This window comes from Ictidomys tridecemlineatus, chromosome 7 (genome assembly GCF_052094955.1).
Source record: "Ictidomys tridecemlineatus isolate mIctTri1 chromosome 7, mIctTri1.hap1, whole genome shotgun sequence".
NCBI lineage: Eukaryota > Metazoa > Chordata > Mammalia > Rodentia > Sciuridae > Ictidomys > Ictidomys tridecemlineatus.
Genome location: NC_135483.1, coordinates 605,051 through 629,071, shown reverse-complemented (window position 1 = coordinate 629,071; position 24,021 = coordinate 605,051). Strand labels below are relative to the sequence as shown.

General features: G+C 50.7%; 1 protein-coding gene across 14 annotated transcripts; it reads left to right on the top strand.

Annotated features, from left to right (window-relative positions):
* The first annotated feature begins 68 nt into the window (after positions 1–68).
* Positions 69–23,130, top strand: Hsf1 (heat shock transcription factor 1). Of its 14 annotated transcripts, none has more exons than XM_078016472.1 (15): positions 70–357; positions 17,670–17,778; positions 18,107–18,297; positions 18,403–18,611; positions 19,827–19,902; positions 19,975–20,036; positions 20,138–20,234; positions 20,351–20,487; positions 20,613–20,876; positions 21,104–21,145; positions 21,275–21,361; positions 22,102–22,207; positions 22,286–22,351; positions 22,424–22,493; positions 22,564–23,130. In XM_078016472.1, exons 1-15 carry the CDS (start codon positions 241–243, stop codon positions 22,767–22,769), a joined length of 1,839 nt encoding a protein of 612 aa, XP_077872598.1. In that variant the 5' UTR covers positions 70–240; the 3' UTR covers positions 22,770–23,130. The 14 variants fall into 14 exon arrangements, with proteins under 14 accessions (XP_077872601.1, XP_077872598.1, XP_077872599.1 ...); XM_078016474.1 differs by having other exon boundaries at positions 72–357; positions 18,161–18,297; XM_078016476.1 differs by having other exon boundaries at positions 73–357; positions 18,487–18,611.
* Positions 23,131–24,021: the final 891 nt, after the last annotated feature.

Genomic DNA, 24,021 nt, shown 5'->3' with positions numbered 1-24,021 from the left:
ATAGACCGGGGGGCGGGCCGGCGCCGGCGCGAGTTGTGGCGCCTGCGCACGCGAGTGCGCGCGGGCGGGGCGCCTGCGGGAGCGCGCCGGTCACAAGATGGCGGCTGCCATGCGAGCTTCCTGGGCAGTGTGTGCGCAGCGGGCGGCGACGCGGCCCGGGGGGCAGGCGCGGCGACGGCGCTAACCCAGGCTAGGCCCCTCTTCCTGGCCGCCACTTTCGCCTCCGCCGCCGAGCCTAAGATGGATCTTCCTGTGGGCCCCGGCGCGGCGGGGCCCAGCAACGTTCCGGCCTTCCTGACCAAGCTCTGGACCCTCGTGAGCGACCCGGACACCGACGCGCTCATCTGCTGGAGCCCGGTAGGGGCGGGTGCGGGAGCAGGGCGCCGCGGGAAGGGGGCCTACCGCGGAGGGCCTGGCCGCCGCCGTCCTCTCGCAGCCCGGGGCCGCGCGGTCCGAACTCGCCGGACCCAGAGCCCTTAGTTTCCCTGGGACGCGGTGGACGCGGTGGACGCGGCTTCCGGTTCTTCCGCTCGTGGCTTGCGGAGGGACCGCGCCCCGACGGCCGGGTGCAGAGCCCGCGCGTCGGGGAAAGATCGCGGCGTGGCGCGAATCGGAGGGCGTGCGCTGGTGGGAAGGAGAAGGCGAGCGGGCAGCGGGCAGGACGCACGGTCCGGGCTGGCCCCACCGCCAGGGCAGCGGGGCGGCGTTGGGCCCTCCGGAGTTGTCGGAGCCGGCTGCGAATACCGCAGACCTCGAGCTTGCAGAGGTCACTCCCGCCTCCTGTTCACATCCTGGCTGTGACATCGCGCCGGAGGGTCAGGGCCCGGGACTGGCACATGGTGGCCTGAGGCCACAGTGATCCAGAGGGAGCTTTTAGAGGAACTGTGACAGGCTTGGTACCACCAAACCTGCTTGACTCCCTGCAAGCCAAAACTCAGGGCTTCTCAGCCTGTGCCGAGAGCACACCCTGCGCTGTCCCTTCAGCCCGTCAGTAAAGAAGAAAAGCCTGGACATGAATCTAGCTCGATCTGGAGGTCCGGTTCTCTGCCCCCGGGTCGTGCGTTTACTGATGGTGTGCCCTCTGTAAAGAGCATTCGGAATATGCCGGCATGTTGGTGCATGTCTGTAATCCCAGCAACCCCGAGGGCTGAGGTCCGAGGATTGAAACTTCAGGACTGGCCTCAGGAATTTAGCAAGGCCCTAACCAAATTAGCAAGAGAAGACGCTCTCAAAAGAATAAGTAATTTTAAAAAAAAGGGGGGGGGCGCTTGGAGAGTAGTTCAGTGGCAGAGTATCCCTGGGTTCAATCCCAAGTGCCAAAAGAAAAAAAAAAATGTGTGTGGAAATAAAGAGAAGATTAGAAACCATGCACCTTCGCTCTTGGTAGAAACACTTTGCCCCCATGGCACCTCCTCTGTGTGGGCCTTCCCTGCTCCCCAGATCCAGAGAGGAGCAGTGTTTTTCAGCCACTTCTTCTAGATTTTGAACTCTCCTGACCCCCAGGAAATGACACTACATTCCTGAGTTTCTTTAACTTCTTTCCATTTCTGCCTTGGTACCCTTAACTCATAGGAAGTGATCTTACCCAGGTGGGGGAGGGCATCTGAGATCCTCTGGAATATTCTGAGCCTTGTTCTGCTAGGAAAGTCCATCCTGCCTGGTAATCTGCCTGGTGTTTTTGCTTTTTGATTGAGAGATCTGTGGTGAAGTTCCAGTGTACATTCTTCCAGGACCTATAGGGTGTTCTGGGGAGGGCCTTTGAGTTGGAAGTCAGATCTGATTCAACCTGTAAATAACCTCCCATCCACAGCAGCACACTACCTGTTGACATATTTTCCCTGGGGGCGGGACAGGGAGTTGACTGGAACTCAAGCTTTGGTTCTTCCTGTGTGAAGCAGCTGTAATTGGTGCAGGACATCAGGACATAGCAGTGGGCGCTAGCATGAAAAAAGTACAGAAACAAGCTCTGACTCAGGAATGGAAGGAAGCCCCTGTCAGCATGATCAGGGAGGGGCTGAAGAGCCTCTTGGAGCTGACTGCCTGGCCCAGAGAAAGAAGATGATGCCTCTGTCCCCGTGACCTTGAAGGCACCCGTATAGGCCCTGTGGCCTCTGTCAGCAGAGCGCAGCATGGACACTCCTATAGGCTCACTGCCCTTGACTCAGCCTTCAGATGCCTCAGAAGGCTTTGGGACCCCCATTCAGTTATTTTCTCCTTAGTGCTGGAAGTCTTCTCCTTATTCTGCCAAAAAGTACTCTCCCTTTGGATAGAGAATGTTGGCTAATTCCCAAGGCTGAATATGTGGGGAAGACCTTCCAGTCTCAGAACCCTGGCTAGACTACTAGGGGACAGAATAGGTCACTACCTGGAAACTGTGATGGAGGTTATGGCACTGTTTATCCTTGTGTTCATTCCCACCCGCAGCCCTTATTTAGTTCCAAATTCCTTACCCAAACAGGAAGGGCTACAAGAGATCTGAGTTTTCCCCAGACAGGTCCTGGAGGACAGTGCAGCTCCATATGCCCTGTGGAGGAAATTTGGTGACCACAGGTTAGAATCCAAGTAGGAACCGCAAGAGCATGTACGTGTAGGCATGGGTAATCTTCCTTTAGCCAACTTCTCAATAGTTGTCCCAAAGCTGCCCCTGGATCCAGTACCCAGAGATACGAAGATTGGGACTAAATACCTGGATAAATAAGTAGCTCCATAAATAAAGCATGAGACCTTTCCACCCTCCTACCATCTCTCAGCCTTTGCATCCTCCTCTTCGTATAGTGGTTCCTCTGTCCTCCCCAGCAGGCTCTTGATAGGGCCTTACAGGACTCAGGACAACTCTGGAGTTACAGTCCCTCAAAGCAGAGAGAAATGTCCAAACTGAAGTGAAAAATGAAGGCTCATAGCTCAGGTTCAGTATAATGCCAATTTTGTATAAGATCATGTAGTCTTTTTTTAAAAAGATTAGAAGGAAATATGAAAAGGAATCTTGGTTATCTCTGGCTAATAAGATTACAGTTAATTTTTATTTTAAGTTTTTCTTCTAGTTCTTAAAAAGTAAACGTGTTTTGTAATTGAAAGGAGATGAACTCTCAGCCACAAGTTGTGTCCTGAACCCCCACAGCTACCCCTGCTCTCTGAGCTTTCTCAGCCAGGTGAGCTCATTCTTAGAGAGCCAACAAGAGTTGACAGGCCCACTGGCCCCACCCTTGAAGACCTGGCAGTGGGCCCCAAGTGCTCGAAGCCACACACCTCAAGCTGGTTGTGTTGTGTGCTGCAGTGTCATTAACCAGTGAATGGTGCACAGCATGTTTGGTGTCTCTGTGTTACAGACAAGGTTGTGCTTCTTGCCTATTCACTCTTCTGTCCACAGTCATTCAAGTGGGTGACCTAAGTAAGTCCAGAATTACCCAGATGTTGCAAACTGCCTGGCTTTGCCAGCTGTGCACACCTCAAGGGTCCATCTTTCACCTCCACAGAGAAAAATTAGACTAGACCAACAAGCTCTATGCTGTGGCCTCGTGTGTTTCCTCCTGCCCTGAGGTGTTGAGGGAGTTGCAGGCCTGGGTTGTGGTAGACTTGGAGGAAAGTAGATGCCCGCAGCAACCTGGGCCCATCTGACACCATAGAACCAGTGTTGGCTCATAACTCTTTATCAAGGGACCAAGGAGAGCAACCTGCACCTGGGGGTTGCTTGTTTTCAGAGGAGTTGGCCTGTGTGCAGGGAAAACTAGAGCCTAGCAAAGCCAAGGTCTGGCAGGAGGAAGAGGCTGGCCTTTGTAAAAAGTGAGGAGCTCAGCCCTCAATGGTTTCCTTGTGCCTAGCAGCACTAGTAGCTGTGGTCAGTAACCCTCTTCCAACTGTGTTGGCCCCACAGTGAGCAGAGTTGAGCAGCCTGCATGTGTTCAGTGCACCGGGGATGTGGAGGTGTGTGCTGGTGGTGGCTCCTGACTTGCAGGTGTGAGCTCCAAAGCTAACCTGAGCAGAAGCAAGAAAGCACCCTTGGGGAAAGTACCAATGGACCCTCAGAGAGTGGCAGACCAGGACTGGGGGAAGTGGCCCAGAAGGTGTGCTGCTCTTCTGTACCTGCTTGGACCCTCCATCAAGCTCACCCTCCAGACTGTATTTCTTCACTTCATCTTCTCGTGACCACAAAGCCAGGCCAGCTATGGATTCCAATGCAACCAAGTGCCCAAAGACTTCCTGCTGCTCTAGTCCCAGTCCTGGGACACAGAAAGTGGTCAGGCAGCTAAGGCAGAAAACCTGAGTACATTACAAGCTCCATCTGTGCTTGGGTATGCAGGGGGGGGCTAAGACAGGGAGGGATTGTGGCTGGGCAGTAACTTGAAAAGATCAGATAAGCCACCTCATAAAATATATGGCTGTTAGCCTTTTGGTACCACAGAGCCAACCCCTTTGAGAAGATAAGCAGAGTCACCAATCTGCTCTATACAAAATGTATACCTGGAGAATTTTGTATACATTTCAAATTGTCAACAGTGGTATAGAAAATAAAGCCACGGACCTGGTGCGATAGCACACTCCTGGGATCCCAACAGCTCAGGAGGCCGAGGCAAGAGGATTGCAAGTTCAAAGCCAGCCTCAGCAACTTAGCGAGGACCTAAGCAACTCAGCAAGACCCTGTCTCTAAGTAAAATAGAAAGAAGGATATCAGGGGTCTGGTTTCAGTGGTTAAGTACCCCTGGGTTCAATCCCTGGTACAAGAAAAAGAAAACAAAGTCACAGCCAGGCACAGTGGCTGAGAGAACTTTGGAAGTTGAGACAGGAGGCTGTCTTGCTGTCCCCAACCAGAACTTAAGGTCGCTTGTGTGAATTTCCAGGGACACCAAATGAAACACAGACACACACTTTACCTTTAAACAAGCTTCAGGACAGCTTCTTCACTCTTGGCTTCAGGCTTCCTAAATGGGAGAGCAAGAGAAAGTCATGAGCACAGTTGGAAGTGGGCTTTTATTGGTGGGGGACCCTTATTCTCAGAAAGTTCCATCCAAAAAAAAGTCAGAAGGGGCAGGATTATAAAGGTCAGGTGAGTATAATTCAACCCAAGGGGCTATGGGATGACACACCTATCTCTGAAGATGTGCCCTCAAACTTCCTGGACCAGGGCAATGTCCATGTCACTACAAGATGTAGTGACGGTCAAAGCCTCTCCACTCCAGGATGGAAGGCGTGAATCATTCAGAGCGGCTCCCACAATCTCTAGTTTGAGGCCAGCCTGCACAACTTAGCATGACCCTTTCTTGAAATTTAAAAAGCCTGGGTGTGTAGCTCCGTGGTAGAGCATACCTGGGTACGGTTCACAGTAAGATTCAGTATTTACTGACTACCATGTTTCAGACTACAAGAGCACTGCTCACTAGCCAGTAACTGGGCAGCCAGTTTTCCTTGATCCTTCTATAATGCCAGTTTTCATTATATTTAAGTCTAAGCTATGACCTCCCAAAGTTACCTGTGATCAGCAGAGAAGAGCCTTTGAACCACTGAGGCAGAGAGATGAAACACTGAGTTCTCTGCTCTTCCCTCAGAAGATCCTCTGAAACTCACTTGGAGTAGGTCCTGTCAGACCGGTTCAACTCGGACAGTGTTCAGCATTAGAGGACAGATAAGGTCTGAGCTAATGTACACTTCCCTGGGCTTTCTGTGGTGAAAGGGGAGAGCTAACATGCAGACTAGGGGAGCTGAGGCTGCTGAACTTGTGGGGCATGGTGGCAGAGAGGAGGAAGTTGGCCAAGAAAGACATCTGGGAATCAGCAGATGAGCCCCCTGGGGTTTTGGCAGCTCTTATGGAGGCCAAGAACACCTTCAAGGGAGGAAGCGCGGCTGTAGAGGTTGTTTGCACTCTCGCCAGCAGGGTGGAGAAGCCAGTTTTTATGAATACACAGAGGGCTCAGCAGGGACCTTGGGAGAGCTAAAGGGGTGTTGGAAGCCCACATGTAAAGGGTACTCCAGATGACATGGGAGCAAGCTTGGAAGCGAGCATTGAAGTGACAACCAGGCTGCCCTCAATGGAGTGCAGCACTTTTGGATTCAACAAAACTCAGACACACCACATAAAATTCCCATGTCCTAGGTCCAGTCAAAATGAGTAGAAAAGCCAGTAGGCAAGAAAAGTGTAACTTGTCGTGGGAGGGTGACAGTTCATAGTAACAGACCCAGGTCTGATGGGATGACCAACAAGTACATTAAAATAATTTTAACAGCACTCTGTGTGCTCAAGGAATCAAAGCAAAAACATGAAGGCTGAGAAGTAGAAGATAGAAAAACAGAAGCAAGTTGAGCAAAATATCATTTCTCCTAGGCAGGAGAATTTTAAATTACTTACATAGCTCCTCTCCTCTCAGAGAGCCCACACACTGTCCCCACCTGAGCTGTGGGTTCCTTCTGAGGAGCACCATAGAGAAGGGAGGGGGCTCACAGAGGACCTCACCAGCACATCAACACTGGTGTCCATAGTAACAAGCCTGTTGACAGCTGAGCTCTCAACACAGTGAAACCATCTTCCCAAAGTCACATATGGCCCCAAGTAAAATACCAGATCCAAACTGAGGGACATTCTGCAAAATGCCTGGCCAGTCCTTCTCAAAACTGTCAAGGTCATCAAACTGGGAAAGTCTGAGGAATTGTTGTGCCCCAAGGAACTGAAAGAGACATGACAAGTAAATGTAATGTCATATTTTGGATGATGTACAGGAACAAAAGTAAGACATGAGGAAATCTGGAAAAAGTATGGACTTTGCTTTATAATGTGTCTAGTTTAACAGGTGCACCTTGCTAAGGCAAGATGTTCGTAATAGGGAAACAGGTGTGGAGTGTATGGGGACTCTGTACTATCTTCCCAACTTTTCTATAAATTTAAAATTGAAAGGTTACGTTAAGTCCACTAGAGAAGACTAATAAAGATCACTGAGTGAGAAACTACAGAAGTGAGCTGCTGCGATGCATAGAGGGGGAGGTTGAAAATCAGTGTTGTTGGGGTGGTGTCATGCAGTCTAAGACAGCTGAGGTCCAGAAGCAGGAGGAGGAGCATGTTTGTAGAAAGAATGGCCAGACATTTCTGTGGTACTGGAAATCAAACTCAAAGCCTTGTGCATACCAGGCAGTGCTCTACCACTAAGTTGCCTCCCCAGCTCTTTTTATTATATTTTGAGACCCAGTTGCTAAGTTACCCAAACTGGCCTTGAACTTGCCATTCTCCTACCTGTGCCTCCCAAGCAGCTGGGATTATAGGAGTGCATTCTTTTCCCAAGTCTTTGAAGAGCTGTAAACCCACACACTTAAGAATAGCAATGAATCCCAACCAGAATAGGAACAAAGAAAGCCATATCAAGGCCTAGCATGTTCAGGTCTCTGAAAAAGACTAATAAAATGTCCTAAAAGCAAGCAGAAAGAGAAAGGAAATTGCACACAGTAGAACGAGAGGTAAGAATGACTGTAAACTCTACATCAAGAACTCAGGTAGACACACTTGGAATGAGTATAAAGTAAGTCTTGGCAAGAAAATATAATTTAGGGCTGGGGTTGTAGCTCAGTGGTAGAGCATTTGCCTCGCACACATGAGGCCCTGGGTTCGATCCTCAACACCACATAAAAATGAACTAATAAAAATAAAGATATTGTGTCCATCTACAACCAAAAGAAAATGTAACTTACATACAAAAACCAAATTGAAGTTTTAGAACTTCACTGGACAGGGTCAGTAGTAAGATGGAAGTGACAGAAGAAAGTCAGTGGATATGGCTATAGGACAGCAAAACCTGTCCCCAATCTAACAACAGGGAGGGAAAACAACAGAGCCTCACAGACTTGAGACAGCTTCAGGGGTCGGCTTCATGTCATCAGGGTCCTGGCAGGAGAGTAGAAAACTGCAAGAAAAATAAACAATTACAAATTAAGCAAAAGATATAATAAACCTGTAAGTTCAATTTCAATATACTGCAAAGAAGTATAAAACCAAGATGTAACCAAACTCCTGAAAACTAGAGGCAAACTAAAAATTCTGGTAGCAATGACTCTGTGACTTTGTATTTCCTGTCAGAAAACAAGGAAGCCAGGACTGGGGTTGTGGCTCAGAGGCAGAGCGCTCACCTAGCAAGTGTGAGGCCCTGGGCTCGATCCTCATAAAAATAAAAAGAAAGAAAACAGGGAAGCGAAAAGGAAATTAAACCAATAAAGGGAACTTGTCAAGTTAGCCATAGTGGTGCACGCCTGTAATCAGCAGCTCAGGAGGCTGAGGCAGGAGGATCACAAGTTTGAGGACCGCCTGGGCAACTTAGCAAGACCCTGTCTCAAAGTGAAAGGGGGGCAGGGGTTGTGGCTCAGAGTTAGAACTCTTGCCCAGCACATTTGCGGCCCTGTGCTTGATCCTCAGCACCACATAAAATTATAAAAGGATTGTGTCCATCTACAACTAAAAGAAGGGGAGCTAGGGGCTACAGCTCAGTGGTGAAGTGCTCCTGGGTTCAATCCCCAGTACCAAAATCAGTCAGTCAGTCAAAACAATAAAAAAAAAAAAACACAGTGGCTCCCCCTTAGCCACGGTCAAGTCGAGGCCAAATGTAGTAAATATAAAATTATAGAAATAAGCAACTCGTGGGTTTAAACCACTCTGAGTAGTGTAAGGCAGCCTCACACTATCCCCCCAGGATGCGAATGATCCCTTCAATCAGTGGGTCTGCAGCGTACATGCGGCCTGCCCAGTAGTTGCTTACCACAGCCATCTGCAGTGCCACGCCAACCGTCATGTATCACAGTGCCTGAGTAGTGTAGCCCAGAGCTCCTTTACACACCTGCTTATTCACCTCACCCCATGTCTCCATCAGTTAGGTACAGTATAAGCAGAGATGGAGCACATCACTCCTATTGCACCATGAGTGTACTGTTTTATATGTTGTTATGCATCTATTCCTGTGCTTAACTTATAAATTGAACTTTAGCATAGGTGTGTATATAGAGGGAAACATAGTGTATGTAGGGTTGAGTTCTGTCTGTAGTTTCAGGCATCCCTTGGGGGTCTTGGAATGTATCCCTCACACATAAGAGGCGACTACTGTACTTCTTAACACTAACCAAAAGAAAGGCAAAATGATTTATCAATTAAAATAGACCTAAGAGCAAAGAAGCTGACCTTAAAGAGGGGCATTATTATTGGGACTGAGGTTGTAACTCAGGGGTAGAATAAAGGGTGAGTGCACCAAGGAGACTTGCAGTCCTATTGTGTCCACCTGGCAACAAAGCAGTAAAAGAAATGAGATAAAGCTGGACAGAGTTGAAGGAAGAGCTAGGACTGCAAGTGCAGTCATGCGTGTCAACTATTCTCAGTGTCTTGATTGAGGTTAAGAGAATTTCCACATAGAGAAGATTTGAACACATCAAGCCGTTCAACCTGCTAACAGCTGAAGATACTCCACCCAGCAACAGAGCCCAGCCTCTTCAGCCCCATGGACCTGTGCCGGCATAGAGTGTGTTCAAGGCCCTGAAAACAAGCTCAGGAGAACTAAAATCATGCATTTAATTCCTTCATAAAGGAATTAAATTGGAAACTGTTGAACACTGGCAGTAGGAGACTCCAAAGAGTAAAGCAGTGCTTAGAAGGAATCTGCTTCGTTAAGTTTACATGAGAGAAGAAGGGGCCGTTGCTATAGCTCAGCAGCAGAACGCTTGCCTAGCATGTTCAGGGTCCTGGGTGCATTCCCTTTTCCACAAGAGAGTGGACTTCTAAGCAATCACCTTAAAAAGCAGGAAAGGGGGACTGGGGCTGTGGCTCAGTGGTAGAGCGCTTGCCTTGCACTTGTGAGGTCCTGAGTTCAATCCTTAGCACCACATACAAATAAACAAAGTTATTTAAAAAAAAAAAAAAAAAAACAGGAAAGGGGGGCAGTATAAACTCAAAGCAAGAAGGAAGTGAGGACAACAAAAGAAAGCAGTGTGACTAGAAGTGGTAAAACAAACTCCAAAAGCCGAGTCTTTAAAAAAAAAATAATAAAGAAGTTAATGAACTCATAGCACAAATGATACAAGAAAAAAGAATATATTGATTAGTAATATCAGGAAGTAAAGATGCATCAGTACAGACTCCACAGGCGGTAAGATGAAGAGGAAGTACTAAGGATTTGGCAATGTGAACGAAATGGACTAATTCTTTAAACCTCAAACTTCAAGTCACGCTCAGAATAGCAACGTGTGACTAGTCCAAAAAACAATTAATGAAATTGAATTCCCAGTTATAAACCTTAGGTAAAAGAAATTTCCAGGTCCGAAAGACTTCACTGGCTAAGTCCAATAATTGAAAAATAAATAGAACCATCTTTGCAGAAATAAGCAAAGGCGGAAATGCTTTACTTTTCATTTTATGGGGCCAGCATTACTCTGATATCACAATTAGACAATTAGAAATAGTCCAAGAAGACTACAGACATCATTTCCCCTTATAAAGTGTTGTCTCTTTAAACATCTTCCACAAAATATAGTGGATCAGTTCAGCATTATGTTAAAAAAATGAAATCACAAGTGAGATTGTCTTGGGAGCACTGGATTAGTTCAACATTTGAAAATCAAGCTACATTATTTGCCATATCAGTATAAGGAAGAAAAACATGGTCAGAATATTTGTCTAAAAGTAAGTTGATCAAATTGTAATTTGTGACATTTAAAAAAAATAAAAAACTAAAAATAATAGGAAATTTCTTCAACCTGATACAAAGTGTCTACAAAAAAAGACCGCACATCACCAGTCTCATTGGTGCACTCCTTTAATTCCAATGAGCTGAGGCAAGAGGGTCACAAGTTGGAGACTAACCTCAGCAATTTAGCAAGGTCTTGCCTCAAAATTTTAAAAAAGGGCTGGGTATGTGGCTCAGTGATAGAGACCCCTGGTTCCACCCCCAGTACCAGGAAAACAAGAGCACACCTAACTAACTACTCAGTGGTGGAAGACCTAGTGCTCTCCCTCCTGGAGACCAACAAGGTGTATCATCTCTTTTCACTGGTCTTATTCAGCCTCTTGCTGAAGGTCTGTCCAGTATCCCATGTGAGACAAGAAAAGGAAGGCATGCAAACTGGAGGGGACCAAGGAGCACTGTCTGTATGCATAGATACAAGAATGTCTACATGGAAAACCCTGAACTCACAGAAGTCCTCCTAGATCTAAGGAATGTGTTTTGCAAGGTCACTAGATATAAGGTCAACACAAAATCTAATTTGTTTTTGCATACTAGCAATGAATAATGGGAAATCAATTTTTTAGATACCATTTACAGTTGCTCAAGGAAGTTAAAAACAGTCATCCCTTGGTATTCACAGGGGATGTTTCAGGATCCCCACCTGGATACCAAAATGTAAGGATGCTATTTGCATGTAACTTACACATCCTGCCATACACCCATATACTTTTGTGGGGGAGGGGGGTTGTTGGGGATTAAACCCAAGGATGCTTTACCACTGAACTACATCTTCAGCCCTTTTAATTTTGAAATGGTCTAATTTACCCAAGCTTGAACTTGGTTGTTTGTGGGTTTTTTGTTTTTTATTGTTATTGTTGTAGTAGATGGACACAGTATCTTGCTTGTGTGAGGCAAGCACTCTACTGCTGAGCTTCTAGCCCCAGCCCCCTGGCCTTGAACTTTGGATCCTCCTGTGACTAAGGATTATAGGTGTGAGCCATCACGTCTGTATACTTCAAATCATATGTAGATGACCTATATTTTTCTTTTTCCCCTGCTTTTAAGCAGTGCTGAGGGTGGGACCCAGGGGTGCTAGGTGAGAGCTCTACTACAGAGCCTCGCCCCATCCCTCTAGACAACTTATAACACCTAATGTAAATGCTATGAGAATGGTTGTTCTACTGTATTGTTTAGAGAATCATGACAAGTGAAGGTCTCTACATGTTCAGTAGAGTTTTTTTAATATTTATTTTTTAATTGTAGTTGGTAACAATACCTTTATTTTATTTATTTTTATATGATGCTGAGGATCGAACCCAGGGCCTCGCATGTGCTAGACGAGCCCTTTACCACTGAGCCACAACCCCAGACCCTCAATAGAGGTTTTTTTGTTTCTTTGTTTTTTAATATTTTTGGAAGCCAGGTGCGGTGGTGCACACCTATTCCTAGCAGCTCAGGAGGCTGAGGCAGGAAGATCGCAAGTTCAAAGCCAGCCTCAGCAACTTAGGGAGAACCTATCTCTAAATAAAACATAAAAAGGGCTGGGGATGTGGCTCAGTGGTTAAGCATGCCTGGGTTCAATCAACATTACCTCCACCCAAGGGGGGGAGAGAGAGAGAGAGAGAATGAGAATGAATTTAGAGAAAATATCATTTCAAAATGTGTTTGGTTTTTGTTGTTGTTGTTGTTGTTGTTGTTGTTGTTTTGTTTTTTGTTTTTCAGTCTACTATTGAATTCACAGATGTGGGATTTTTCAAAAGTTTCCCCATCCTTTCTCTTTCCCTCGCCTTGTTTGCTGATGCAGTGAGTGCTTTGCCTCATTCCTTTGATACTCTTCTCATCCTGTTTCTGTACATTAAGGAGTCAACGTTTTAGCTGGTATGTTGTAGGACTTGGGGTGGCTCTGCCTTCCTCCTGAGCTTATTTCCTTGTGTTTTGCTGTCTGCTTGTGACTTGGCTGGGTGGCTTGAGGGAGACTGCTTTTCTTTGGTCTCTATTCACTGCCTGGCTGCCTGTTTCTGCCTTTGGGTTTTTTTTGTTTTGTTTTGTCTTGTTTTGTTTCTTTTTTGTAATGCCCTAGAGCACAGGTGGTTGGGCAGTCAAATGCAGATAAATGTGACCAGTGGTGAGGTGATTTGGTTTGGTCTGGTCTGGGGGAGGTGGTTGGGCAGCTGTTGTTCCGGAGGGGTTTCTGATTTGGTAGTGTCTTGAGCGGGCAGTCATCAGCATAGACCACACTCGTTCCTGTCTCTCCACAAGGTCAGGAATTGCTGAATGACAGTCAAGTCACAAGCTGCACCACTCAGCAGGGGCAGTTCACTGGCGACGTGCAGATCACCTGGTGGTCATAAGCCAGGCAATCACAGGTTCTTATCCCAATCTTCATTGCTAGTACCTGTGGCACATCACACTTCACACAGTGACACACATAAGAAGGGGTCAAGGCAGCCACGGGGTCAGGGAGACTGAACTGAGAGCAAAGGCGGAGTCCCTGCAGGCGGTCAGGTAAGATCAGAACCAGCTGAAGAGCTTGTTCAGGGTGCAGGAGCTTATTCTAGGCCGAGGTCCAGCAGTTTCACCATGTCAGCTTGGAGTGGGACTCCATGGTCATCATAGGCAGAAGAAATCACACTCTGCTAAAGCCTAAGAACAGATCCGAAGGTTCTTTGCTATGACAATTTTCTTGGGCAAGGCTAGTGACCAGGGTTAGGGTGCCACTGTGTCCAGTCCCAGGGTACCTCCCCTTTTATGGGTCTCAAGTGAGGGGTTTGTTTTATTTGGTGATCTAATATTTTCAGTAATCTCATGCGCCTGGTCTTCCAGTGTTAGTTTGATACGCCCTTACATGCTTGTGATTAATTTGGTAAATTCATGGGTGGTCATTCTTCATTAGCATGAATAACTTATTTCAGTTCATGCCTTTAGTTGTGCCAGGCAGATAGTGGTGGTGTACAAACAAGGTATGGCTTCATTGAATCTCAGCCCTTAAACTCAATATGGTGTAGTAGCTCACAGCAAACTACTGCTTTACAAAATGAAGTGAGAAAAGTTAAAGCACAGCCTGAAAAATGCTGCTCTGTACATCGTGGAGTAACTCAGAGAGGGCACGGCCTTCTCTCCGCAGAAGGCAGGTGGGTTTGTGGGTTGAACTGTGGCTGTTTTCGGGTTGGCCTTGGGTTAGCTCTGGCCCTGGAAGGCTCTTCTCAGCTTCCCCTTCCCTGCAGAGGCTCACTGAGGCTGGCTGCCCACACTTGGACAGGGAGTGTGCTTCCCAGTGGGTGGCAGCAGAGCTTTTCCTCCTGCACTGCCCGTCTCCAAGCATAGACTTAGAGCCACTGCTACTCTGGCTGGGCAGTAGCCACTGATTTTCTTTACTGCTGGACTTGGAATGGGGTCCCCATCTGTGGGGCATGGTGGAGGAGCCAACTGCTCTCTTGGCCACACTAAGCAGGAATGTGATCTCTTCAACCTGGAGTGCTGGGGTAAAGAAATCCTGGTGGTGTGGCTCTCCCCCATGCTCACTGCCTGCCAGGTTGTAGCAGGTGTCATGGAGTAAATGTCTCTTCACTCGCTAGATGCCTTTAGAGACTCCCCAGTGTTTTACTGGGGAGACTTCCACAAAGTGCCTCACACTGCCGGCCAAGAATCAGGAATCTCCTTTTCACTTTGAAAGGGTAGCTTTACTAGTGTCCACTGCCTTTGGCTCTCAGCTGTGGTGAGTTATACTTTTTTCCCCCTGGGCTGGAGGTTGGTGCTAAGCATGTGCTCTACCTCTGAGCCCAACTGTGGTTCAGTGGTGCCTCATACGTGGCTGCCATTCTGTTCATTTGTATTCATTCTTCTTTCTGTTCTTCACACTGTAATCTCAGTTGACCTGTTGCCAGGTTTGTTGATTCCTGCTTCTCCCTACTCACATCTCACCAGAGTCCCTCAACCTTAGAATTTCAACTTGATGCTTCTTTATCATTTTTACTTCTTTACTGAAATTCTCCATTGGTGAGATATAGTTCTCTTACTTTAGTTCTCCAGATGTATTCTTTGAAAGTGATTAAAATAGCTAACTTAAAATCCTTTTCTCATTGGGCACAGTGGTACACACCTGTATCCCAGCAACTTGGGAGGCTGAGACAGGAGGATCCCAAGTTTGAGGCCAGTGAGACCATGTCTCAAAAGGAAAAATCAAAGGGACTGGGGATGTGGTGGTTCAGTGGTTCAGTGAGTGTAGCCCATTGATTTAATTCCCAGTGCTGGAAAAAAATAATTTTTTTTGTAGGCAGTTTGTTTTTTGGGTTTGTTTTTTTTGTTTTGTTTTTTAAAGAGAGAGTGAGAGAGAGAGAGAGAATTTTTTTTATTTTTATTTATTTTTTAGTTCTCGGCGGACACAACATCTTTGTTGGTATGTGGTGCTGAGGATCGAACCCGGGCTGCACGCATGCCAGGCGAGCGCGCTACCGCTTGAGCCACATCCCCAGCCCTTTTGGGTTTTTTTTTTCGGGGGTTGGGGGGTGCCGGGGATTGAACTCAGGGCACTTGACCACTGAGCCACATTCCCATCCCTTTTTTGTATTTTATTTGGAGACGGGGTCTCACTGAGTTGCTTAGCACCTTGCTGTTGCTGAAGCTGGCTTTGAACTTGGGATCCTCCTGCCTCAGCCTCCTGAGCCACTGAGATTATAGGCCTACACCACCACACCCAGCCTCAGGCAATTTTTATTGACTACTTGTTCGAATGTATGGGCCATAACTTCTTGTTTCTTTGTATGTTTTATGATTTTTTTATTGAAAAGTAGACTTTTTTTTTAAATGGACAAAATGCCTTTGTTTTTATGTGGTGCTTAGGATCAACCCAGTGCCTCACATATGCTAGGCAAGTGCTCTGCCACTGAGCCCCAGCCCCAACCTGAAAAGTAGATTTTCAGTTAATAAAGGGTAGCAATTCTGGGGTGAGACTCTCCCTTTCCCCAGCATTTGTTGCTGTTTTTTGACCTGGTGATTTTACTGAACTAATCTGTAAAGCCTGTGTTCTTTTTTGGTGACACTGCAGTCTCTGTTCAGTTAGTTTAGAGCGAAAACCTCTGTGTCTAGAACCAGTAAGTCTCCCAGTCTCCCAGAGCCTCTGTGTGTTAGGACACACCTTCAGCCCAGACAGTAGTGGGCAGCCCTACTTCATCCTTCACTTCCTGCTAAGGCCCCACCTCAAGGCCCGCCAGAGGTGACCACTTAGGGCCTCTGGGGTCCATGGAGTGTCTGCATAGCTCTAGCTCTATACATATACATGGCTTCCAGGTTCCTAGGGACACACAGGCCTTCTCAGGGTCCCTCATGATCCCTCCTTTACCCGCTGTTCCTTTTGTTGCTGTCGCTGTTGCTGCTGTTGGGGTCGGGGATTTGTTTGTACATTTGGTTCCCCGGAAGTGCTTAACCATTGAGCCACATGCTCAGCCCTTTTTATTTTGAGGCAGGGTCTCCCTAAGTTGCTGAAACTGGCTTTGAACTTGTGCTCCTCCTGGGATTACAGTGTGTGCCACCATTCCCAGCTCAGAGTTCCTTTCTGTTGTCTGGTTAGCTAGTATTATATGTGCTTTGAGCAGCCACATCCTTTAAAAGTCACCCCTGGGTGTTCCAACAAACACTCCCAGGGGAAACGGCTTCTTTACTGGTCAGAGCCCTCCCTGCACGAGGAGTCTTCCAGGGAGCTGCCCTCATAGGCCTTAAAGCAGCTGCAGGCCCGCCCACACCCCTGCTTCCCCACTGTGGGTGCAGCCCTTGGTCTCAAGGCTGCAGGAGAGCGAGTAGAACGGGGCAGGCTAGGAGCCATGGAGCTCAGTGCTCTTGCCAAACACAGTTGTTCCTCCTGAAGAAACTGCTTCCAGCATGAACCATTCTTTGGTTACCTTTCAGAGTCCTGCAGAAGTTGGCTTCACGTTTCTTACCAGTTTTTGCTCTGCTGCTTTGGTGTCCCTTTCTCCACCCCTTCCCCTCATGCTACTGTTGATGCTGATGCTTATTTTCATGCCTCTGTATGTTAGAAAGCAGCTCCAGGGGGCTGCAGTTATGGCTCAGTGGTAGAGCACTTACCTAGCACACGTGAGGCACTGGGTTCAATTCTCAGCACCGCATATAAATAAATGAGTAAAATAAAGGTCCCTCAACATCTAAAAAAACATTTAAAAGAAAGAAAGTAGTGCCAGTGCCAACCCAGCACCAAGGGGCTCTTTTTGGTTTTTTCCTGACCCTGACTGGGAGAAGCCTATTCCTACCGTCCTGAAGGGATTGATTCAGGGGGTCAGGTACTACCAACAAAACGACACCCCCTTCGCATTGTGTGACCCTCACCATATTTGATGCCCCCTCTGAGCCACCATGGCTACCCCATCAGTCCTTCCTGATGGGTTCTGGGCTGAGTTCAGGGAAGCGCTGGGAGAGGAAGGTCAGTGCACGCAGTGTTTGACAATCTAGTCCTTGTCTCACCTGCCAGAAGGATGAGACTGTGTTCTGAGCACAGCTGCACCTTCCTCCAAAGTAATGGAGGTTTGGTTGGTTCTCATGTCCTTGACGGCCTCAGTTGGGCTCTTAGCTGTTCGGTTTTTGTTGTTGTTGCTGTTTTGTTTTATTTCTTGTTTTGTGTGTGTGTGTGTTTGTGGTGCTGGGGATTAAACCCAGGGCCTTGTGCAAGTGAGGCAAGCACTCTACCAACTAAGCTATATCCCCAGCCCCTGCTCTTAGCTCTTCTTAAGGAATTTTTTGCTGATTATAGCTACATACCATTTGCAGAGAGTGGACCAGAGTATATTGTGTTGCATGAATGTGAACTTGGCGTCCAGGAACCACTGGTCTAGGGAACCCCATCTCTGAATGCAGGCCAGGGCATACTGGGGTAGACTCTACCTTCCAGCAGCCCCGTACGGTGGGAATGTGCACTGCCCACTATACAGGGAGGGAGTCAGACCACTATCCCTGTCACTGCTACATGTGGCCTGCTGTGTCTCCTGACAGAGTGGGAACAGCTTCCATGTGTTTGACCAAGGCCAGTTCGCCAAGGAGGTGCTACCCAAGTACTTCAAGCACAACAACATGGCCAGCTTCGTGCGGCAGCTCAACATGTGTGAGTGCCCACTCTGGCTGGGCGGGTGCCCCCTTCCAGGAGTCTGTGGGAGGCAGACCCCAGCATGTTCAACCCCAGACAGTGCTCTGGATTGGCCAGGGGCAGGGTCTGGAATCCACTACACATGAGGACTGGGGCAAAGTACCTCTTTGTTGGAAGATCCTCGAGAGTGTGAACCTGGGGTTTCCAGGGAGGAAAGAGTTGTGAGGCCCTAGCCATACTCCCTCACAGATGGGGAACTGTTGGGAATGGGGTCTCCCTCATAACCAGAGCACCCAGCTGCCATGGGCATGGGCTCTGGCCACAGCCCTGCATGGCCCTTCTCCAGGGGCCTTCCCTCACTTGGCCCTCAGGAAGAGCTCTCCCACCCCTGTGTGTGCAGACGGCTTCCGGAAGGTGGTCCACATCGAGCAGGGAGGCCTGGTTAAACCTGAGAGGGATGACACTGAGTTCCAGCACCCATGCTTCCTGCGTGGCCAGGAGCAACTCCTGGAGAACATCAAGAGGAAAGTGACCAGCGTGAGTGGCTGGCCCTAAACACAACCCTCCTTGATGTCCTTCCTTACTTGTCCCTCTCTGACCCACCCCTAACCATCCCCGTTGGCCCTTCCTACTGTGCCTCAGGCCTCCCCACTCTCCTTGGGGTCCAGCTGCAGCATGAGAGCCAGCCCCACTCCAGGACCTCCAGAGCCTCTTGTCCACCCCCAGGTATCCACACTAAAGAGTGAAGACATAAAGATCCGCCAGGATAGCGTCACTAAGCTACTGACAGATGTGCAGCTGATGAAGGGGAAGCAAGAGTGCATGGACTCCAAGCTACTAGCCATGAAGCAGTAGGTCCTACATGTCCAGGGGGTGACTCTGGAGCGTGGATGTGTGCTGTGGGCTAGGGAATGGGACAAGGAGGACCTCCTGCAGAGCCACCGTCCAGCTGTGACTTCTGTGGCAGAAGCTCTGGGGCCTTCTGTATCCATACTCTGGGGGAGGCATCCTGCTGGGTCACTTCCTTCACCCGAGAAAGATAGGCCTCTGCCTGGTTCCTGGAGCCACAGGCTAGATGAGCTTCCACTCCACAGGATCTGGGTGCACAGACTCTGCCCTCCAGGTCCCTCCCTGAGGGCCAGGGCAGGAGGAAACTGACCAGGACAGTCCCAAGGCTAGGTCAGCTTCTCTCCCTCCCTTGGTTGCCCACAGTGTCACTCAACACAATGTCAACATCCCCACCACTGCCACCATCTCAGGCCTGGGGCAGGAAGCAGCATAGGATCTTTCTTGAATTTTTGCCTATGTATGTTCGGCACACACCTGACCACCTGGGGCCCTCCTCCACCAGGACCCAGGGCTCTAGAGGCTGTGCAAGCAGCCTAGCACTTGAGAAACTGAGGCACGGGTCTCTTTTCCACTTTGGGTCCCTGGAGACTCAGGAATTCTACCCATATGGCACAAGAGGCCCTGGGTTCACACTCCCCACATTAGGCCTAGCAGAAGCCACTGACTTTGTGACCAGTGGATGTGGCTTTTCTCACAGAATGGCCAAGGGGCCATATCTTTGTCAAGGAGATATGGGCTTTGCAGGGCTAGCCCACCAGAGCATCAGGAATGCACCAGATTTTGCTTACCTACCTGGGTGGGGGAACCATGTTTTGGCAGCTCATCCCTATCCCCACCAGGCCACTTCCACACTTGGTGCAGGGCCCTCAGCCCCTACAAGGTGTAGGGCACCCCCAGGAGTCACTCAGCAAACTGAGGAATCTGTATTTCTGAAACCTGATTCCTTGGTGGGAGCAGATGACTGGGGTTGGATTCAAGCTCAAAGAACCTCCCAGTCGCCACCTCGACCCCACCACATCATCAGTGGGTGTCCTGCAAGCCCCACCTTTGTCCTCTGGGAAGCACACCAGAGGCTGAAGGGGGGCAATGTTGCCAGCAAGCCCTCGCCTGGCCCGGCCCTTGTCCCACACCCCCTTGGACATGCCTAGGGCAGGGGAGGCTACAGAATACCCCTGCTGAGACTGCTGGGGGCCTGCCTGACCCAGCCTGTGTTGCAGCGAGAACGAAGCCCTGTGGCGAGAGGTGGCCAGCCTGCGGCAGAAGCATGCCCAGCAGCAGAAAGTCGTCAACAAGGTGGGGCAGGGCTGGCGGTGGTGGGTCCCTCCACAGCAGGGCTGTAGTGACTGTATCCTCTCTGCCCTACAGCTCATTCAGTTCCTGATCTCGCTGGTGCAATCCAACCGGATCCTGGGGGTGAAGAGAAAAATGTGAGGCACTGGGGGTGCCACCTCTGCTCAGGCCCTGGGCCCTCCCTGTGCTCCATCTGCTGAATCCTAGCGAGCAGCTAACCCCCACCCCTTCCCCACAGCCCGCTGATGTTGAGCGACAGCAGCTCTGCACACTCTGTGCCCAAGTATGGCCGGCAGTACTCCCTGGAGCATGTGCACGGTCCAGGCCCATACTCGGTAAGCACTAGGTTGGGCAGGACAGCCCCCACAGGTCGTGCAGGGTGCTTGCTGCCTGCTCCAGGGTGGCCACAGGCAGACCCTACCCGTGACCCAGCCCCTACCTCTGTTTGCAGGCTCCATCCCCAGCCTACAGCAGCTCCAGCCTCTATACCCCAGACGTTGTTACCAGCTCTGGACCCATAATCTCCGACATCACTGAGCTGGCTCCTGCCAGCCCTCTGGCCTCCCCAGGCAGGAGCATAGATGAGAGGTGGGGCTGTGTCCCCCCCAGCCCTCCTGTCACCTCACTGGGCCAGCCCATATGAGCCCGGGGTAGAGTTGGGAGGGAGTGGTGCCCGCTGAGCTTCCTGCTAACGTGTCCCCCAACATGTCCAGGCCCCTGTCCAGCAGTCCCCTGGTGCGTGTCAAGGAAGAGCCCCCCAGTCCACCTCGGACCCCCCGGGTGGAGGAGGCGAGTCCCAGGCACCCGTCCTCTGTGGACACCCCCTTGTCCCCGACTGCCCTCATCGACTCCATCCTGCGGGAGAGCGAGCCTGCCCCCACCTCAGCCACAGCCCCCACTGATGCCGGAGGCCGTGTCCCCTCGTCCCCACCCCGCTCAACCCCCGAGAAGTGCCTCAGCGTAGCCTGTCTGGACAAGTGAGTGCTGCCCCTGAGCACACAGCCTGAGCCTGTGCTGGGACTGTCCTGAGGGGTGGGGATACTGAACCCCCAGGCCCTGCAGGGGGGTATGGGATTTGCAGATAGTAAGCGAACAGGATTAGGGCCAGGGAGGGAGTTGAATTTGGCCAGATCACTCTACAATCTGGGGCCCCTGCCCGCTGGCCACCCTTTTGGCTGCCATCACCCTCTCCTGCAAACCACAGGACCCTTGCCTGTCATGCTGCCCAGACCAGCAGCAAGAGATGGTGAGCCGGGCCTGGCTTTGACCCCTTTGGCCCTGCCCAGAGGCTGAGTGAGTGAGGATGGTGGGCTCAAAGCCCACCCTCTGGCCCCCACCTGCAATGGGCGGGGGCTCTTGTCTTTGTATCTTGCAGTTTGGCTCGCGCTCCACAGATGTCTGGGGTCGCCCGCCTCTTCCCCTGCCCCTCCTCTTCCTTTCTGCATGGCCGAGTCCAGCCAGGGTTAGCGCGGCCCCCATTGGGGAGGGAGGAGGGCTCTGTCGGAGCTCGGGCCCCTCCTGCAGCCATGAACCAGACCCTGCCCTGTGCACAGCACTCACCGTGTTTGTCAAGGGTGCCAGGGGAGGGCTTCCCAGGCTCTGCATCCTCACTGACTTCCCAGGCATGGGCCAATGGCTGTGAGTGGGACAAAACCCTACCAGGCCCAGCCACCAGTGCAGGCAGGATCCAGGCTGCTGTGCTGCGCTTACTTTCGGGGTGGAGTGGGCCCCATGGCACCTGTAGAGCCGTCCTGGCTGTCCTTCCCATGGCCACCAGATACACCAGGGGAGGTGCAGACCTAACCATGCTAAGGATAGCCGTCTACCTTCTTTACTCGATTTCAAGTGCTATGGCAAGACCTTGTTAAGCCTGAAAAACTGCACTAGAGCTGAACCCCTCGTCCCCTGGTGCTTTCTTGCCCCAGCCTTCATCACCCCCAAGGCCTTCCAGCCTTCTACCAGTATCCTGTGGACCAAGCTGCACCCTACCCTCAGTAGTCATGGAGGGCACAGAGCTCACCACCTCCCTTCCAGCACCTTCCAGTTGTGTGTGTATATACACACACACACACACTGTCCCCCCAGCCCATGCTGGGGGTGCTGAGGGGCCCCATCTAGGGAATGGGTGTAGCCAAGGGAGAGCCCTTCTCTACAGGAGTGTGTCTGGGGCTCTGGTTCACCTGCCCACTCACCCCGGGCCAGGAATGAGCTCAGTGACCATTTGGATGCCATGGATTCCAACCTGGATAACCTGCAGACCATGCTGACCAGCCATGGCTTCAGTGTGGATACCAGCGCCCTGCTGGACGTGAGTCTGCCCTATCTTCTCCCTGCTCCACCCCATTCTCTGTAAGCCAGCCCTGACTTCCCTCCCTCCCTCCTGCAGCTGTTCAGCCCCTCCGTGACCATGCCCGACATGAGCCTGCCTGACCTTGACAGCAGCCTGGCCAGCGTGCGTAGGCGGGCAGGGTGGGGGGCGGGGGCACCAGCAGCAGTCCTCACCCATGTCCCTTCCACCCCACAGATACAGGAGCTCCTGTCTCCCCAGGAGCCCCCCAGGCCTCTTGAGGCAGAAAACAATGGCCCTGACTCAGGTGAGCCAAGCCCTGTGCCTGCCCCCATCCTCCCACCACCCATATGGCCCTGACCCACACCCACCCACAGGGAAGCAGCTGGTGCAGTACACAGCACAGCCTCTGTTCCTGCTGGACCCGGACGCCGTGGACACGGGGAGCAGTGAACTACCTGTGCTCTTTGAGCTGGGGGAGGGCTCCTACTTCTCCGAGGGAGACGACTACACAGATGATCCCACCATTTCCCTGCTGACGGGCTCTGAGCCCCCCAAAGCCAAGGACCCTACTGTCTCCTAGAGATGCCAAGAGGGACTGGGAGGGCCTGTGGCCTGCTTCCACCCTTAGGACAGGTTTGGGGGAGGCAGGACAGGCACACAGCCTCCACGGCCCCAGTGGGGGAAGAGGGGCTCAGGGCTGGACAGTGCCTCCAGTCCAGAGTGAGGGCCCTTGGGCCTGCACACCTGCTGCCTTCGCCCTGCCCTGCATCCCCATGGCTTGTTTGGGGCTTCACAGTCGCACTTGGACTGATTCTGCAGGTTGTTCATAGAATTGTATTTTGGATTTTTACATGAGGGTCCCCCTTTCCCCTTCACAGAGAAATATATACACACAGACGGACAGACAAGACGGGCAGAGATCTATAAACCGACAAGCTCTATGCTATGGCTTCCTATGTGTTTCCTCCTGCCCTGGGGGTTTTAGGGAGGTGGGGATATGGGGGAAAGGCCCAGAGCAGATCTGAATGGTGGTGGCAGTACTCTGGGCCTGTCTGGCCCTGATTGTCAGCAAGACAACCCTTCCTAAGGTGTCCCTTCAGAGACAGGGCACAGGTAAGCATGCTCCACATGTCTCCTGTCAGCGTCAGGCTGACCCCTTCTATCCACAAGGCACTGGACTGATTTTGAGGGCAGGGATGGCATGCTCCTGCTGTTTCAGTAGTTTCCATGGGTGCGGGCAGAAGAGGGAAGGCAAGCTCACAAGTGGCCGGGGGCATCCCCAATCTCCTAGGTCAGGACCTGCTGACTGGAGGGCTGGGGGGAGTGCAGGAGCCCATACAGTGAGAGAGTCCAGAGAGCTCCAACGACCTCCCCCAGGTTTTCACCCACTAGTCACTGTCCTGGGGAGGCCACAGAGATGCCGTCTGTAGGCTTCCACTGGGAGAAGAACCAGCCAGGACAGAGCAGCCCCCACGTAACCAGCAGTTTGCTAATGCAGAAGGGACAGCACAGGCCTGGACTGCCCCTGCCCTTCTCGGCACACAGGTACTTCCAAGCAACCACCTTGTTGGGCACCGTGACTTGAAGGTCTGAGGGCTGTGGCCTATAGCCTCAGTTTTTAACTGACATAAGGCCTCCCTTCCATGATAAAAGACAGGCTCTGGGATTACCCCCACCTTTATGTGTCACTCAAGTGGCCTCTGCACCACTTCACTATGTAACAGGGTCTAGGGACAAGGCATCCCTCTGAGGGTCACAAGTCCAGTTCCTGATGCCCAGAGTGTCATGAAGTGGGTTATGGGGACAGGAGGAAGACAGGCTAGGTCCATCTA

Bases quoted from the DNA above. Each gene is read 5' to 3' on its own strand.
- Hsf1 (XM_078016472.1), top strand. From the start codon at position 241: ATGGATCTTCCTGTGGGCCCCGGCGCGGCGGGGCCCAGCAACGTTCCG. The intron at 20,037-20,137 runs GTGAGGCACTGG...CCTTCCCCACAG, and splicing joins CTGGGGGTGAAGAGAAAAAT to CCCGCTGATGTTGAGCGACA. The intron at 20,235-20,350 runs GTAAGCACTAGG...CTCTGTTTGCAG, and splicing joins ACGGTCCAGGCCCATACTCG to GCTCCATCCCCAGCCTACAG.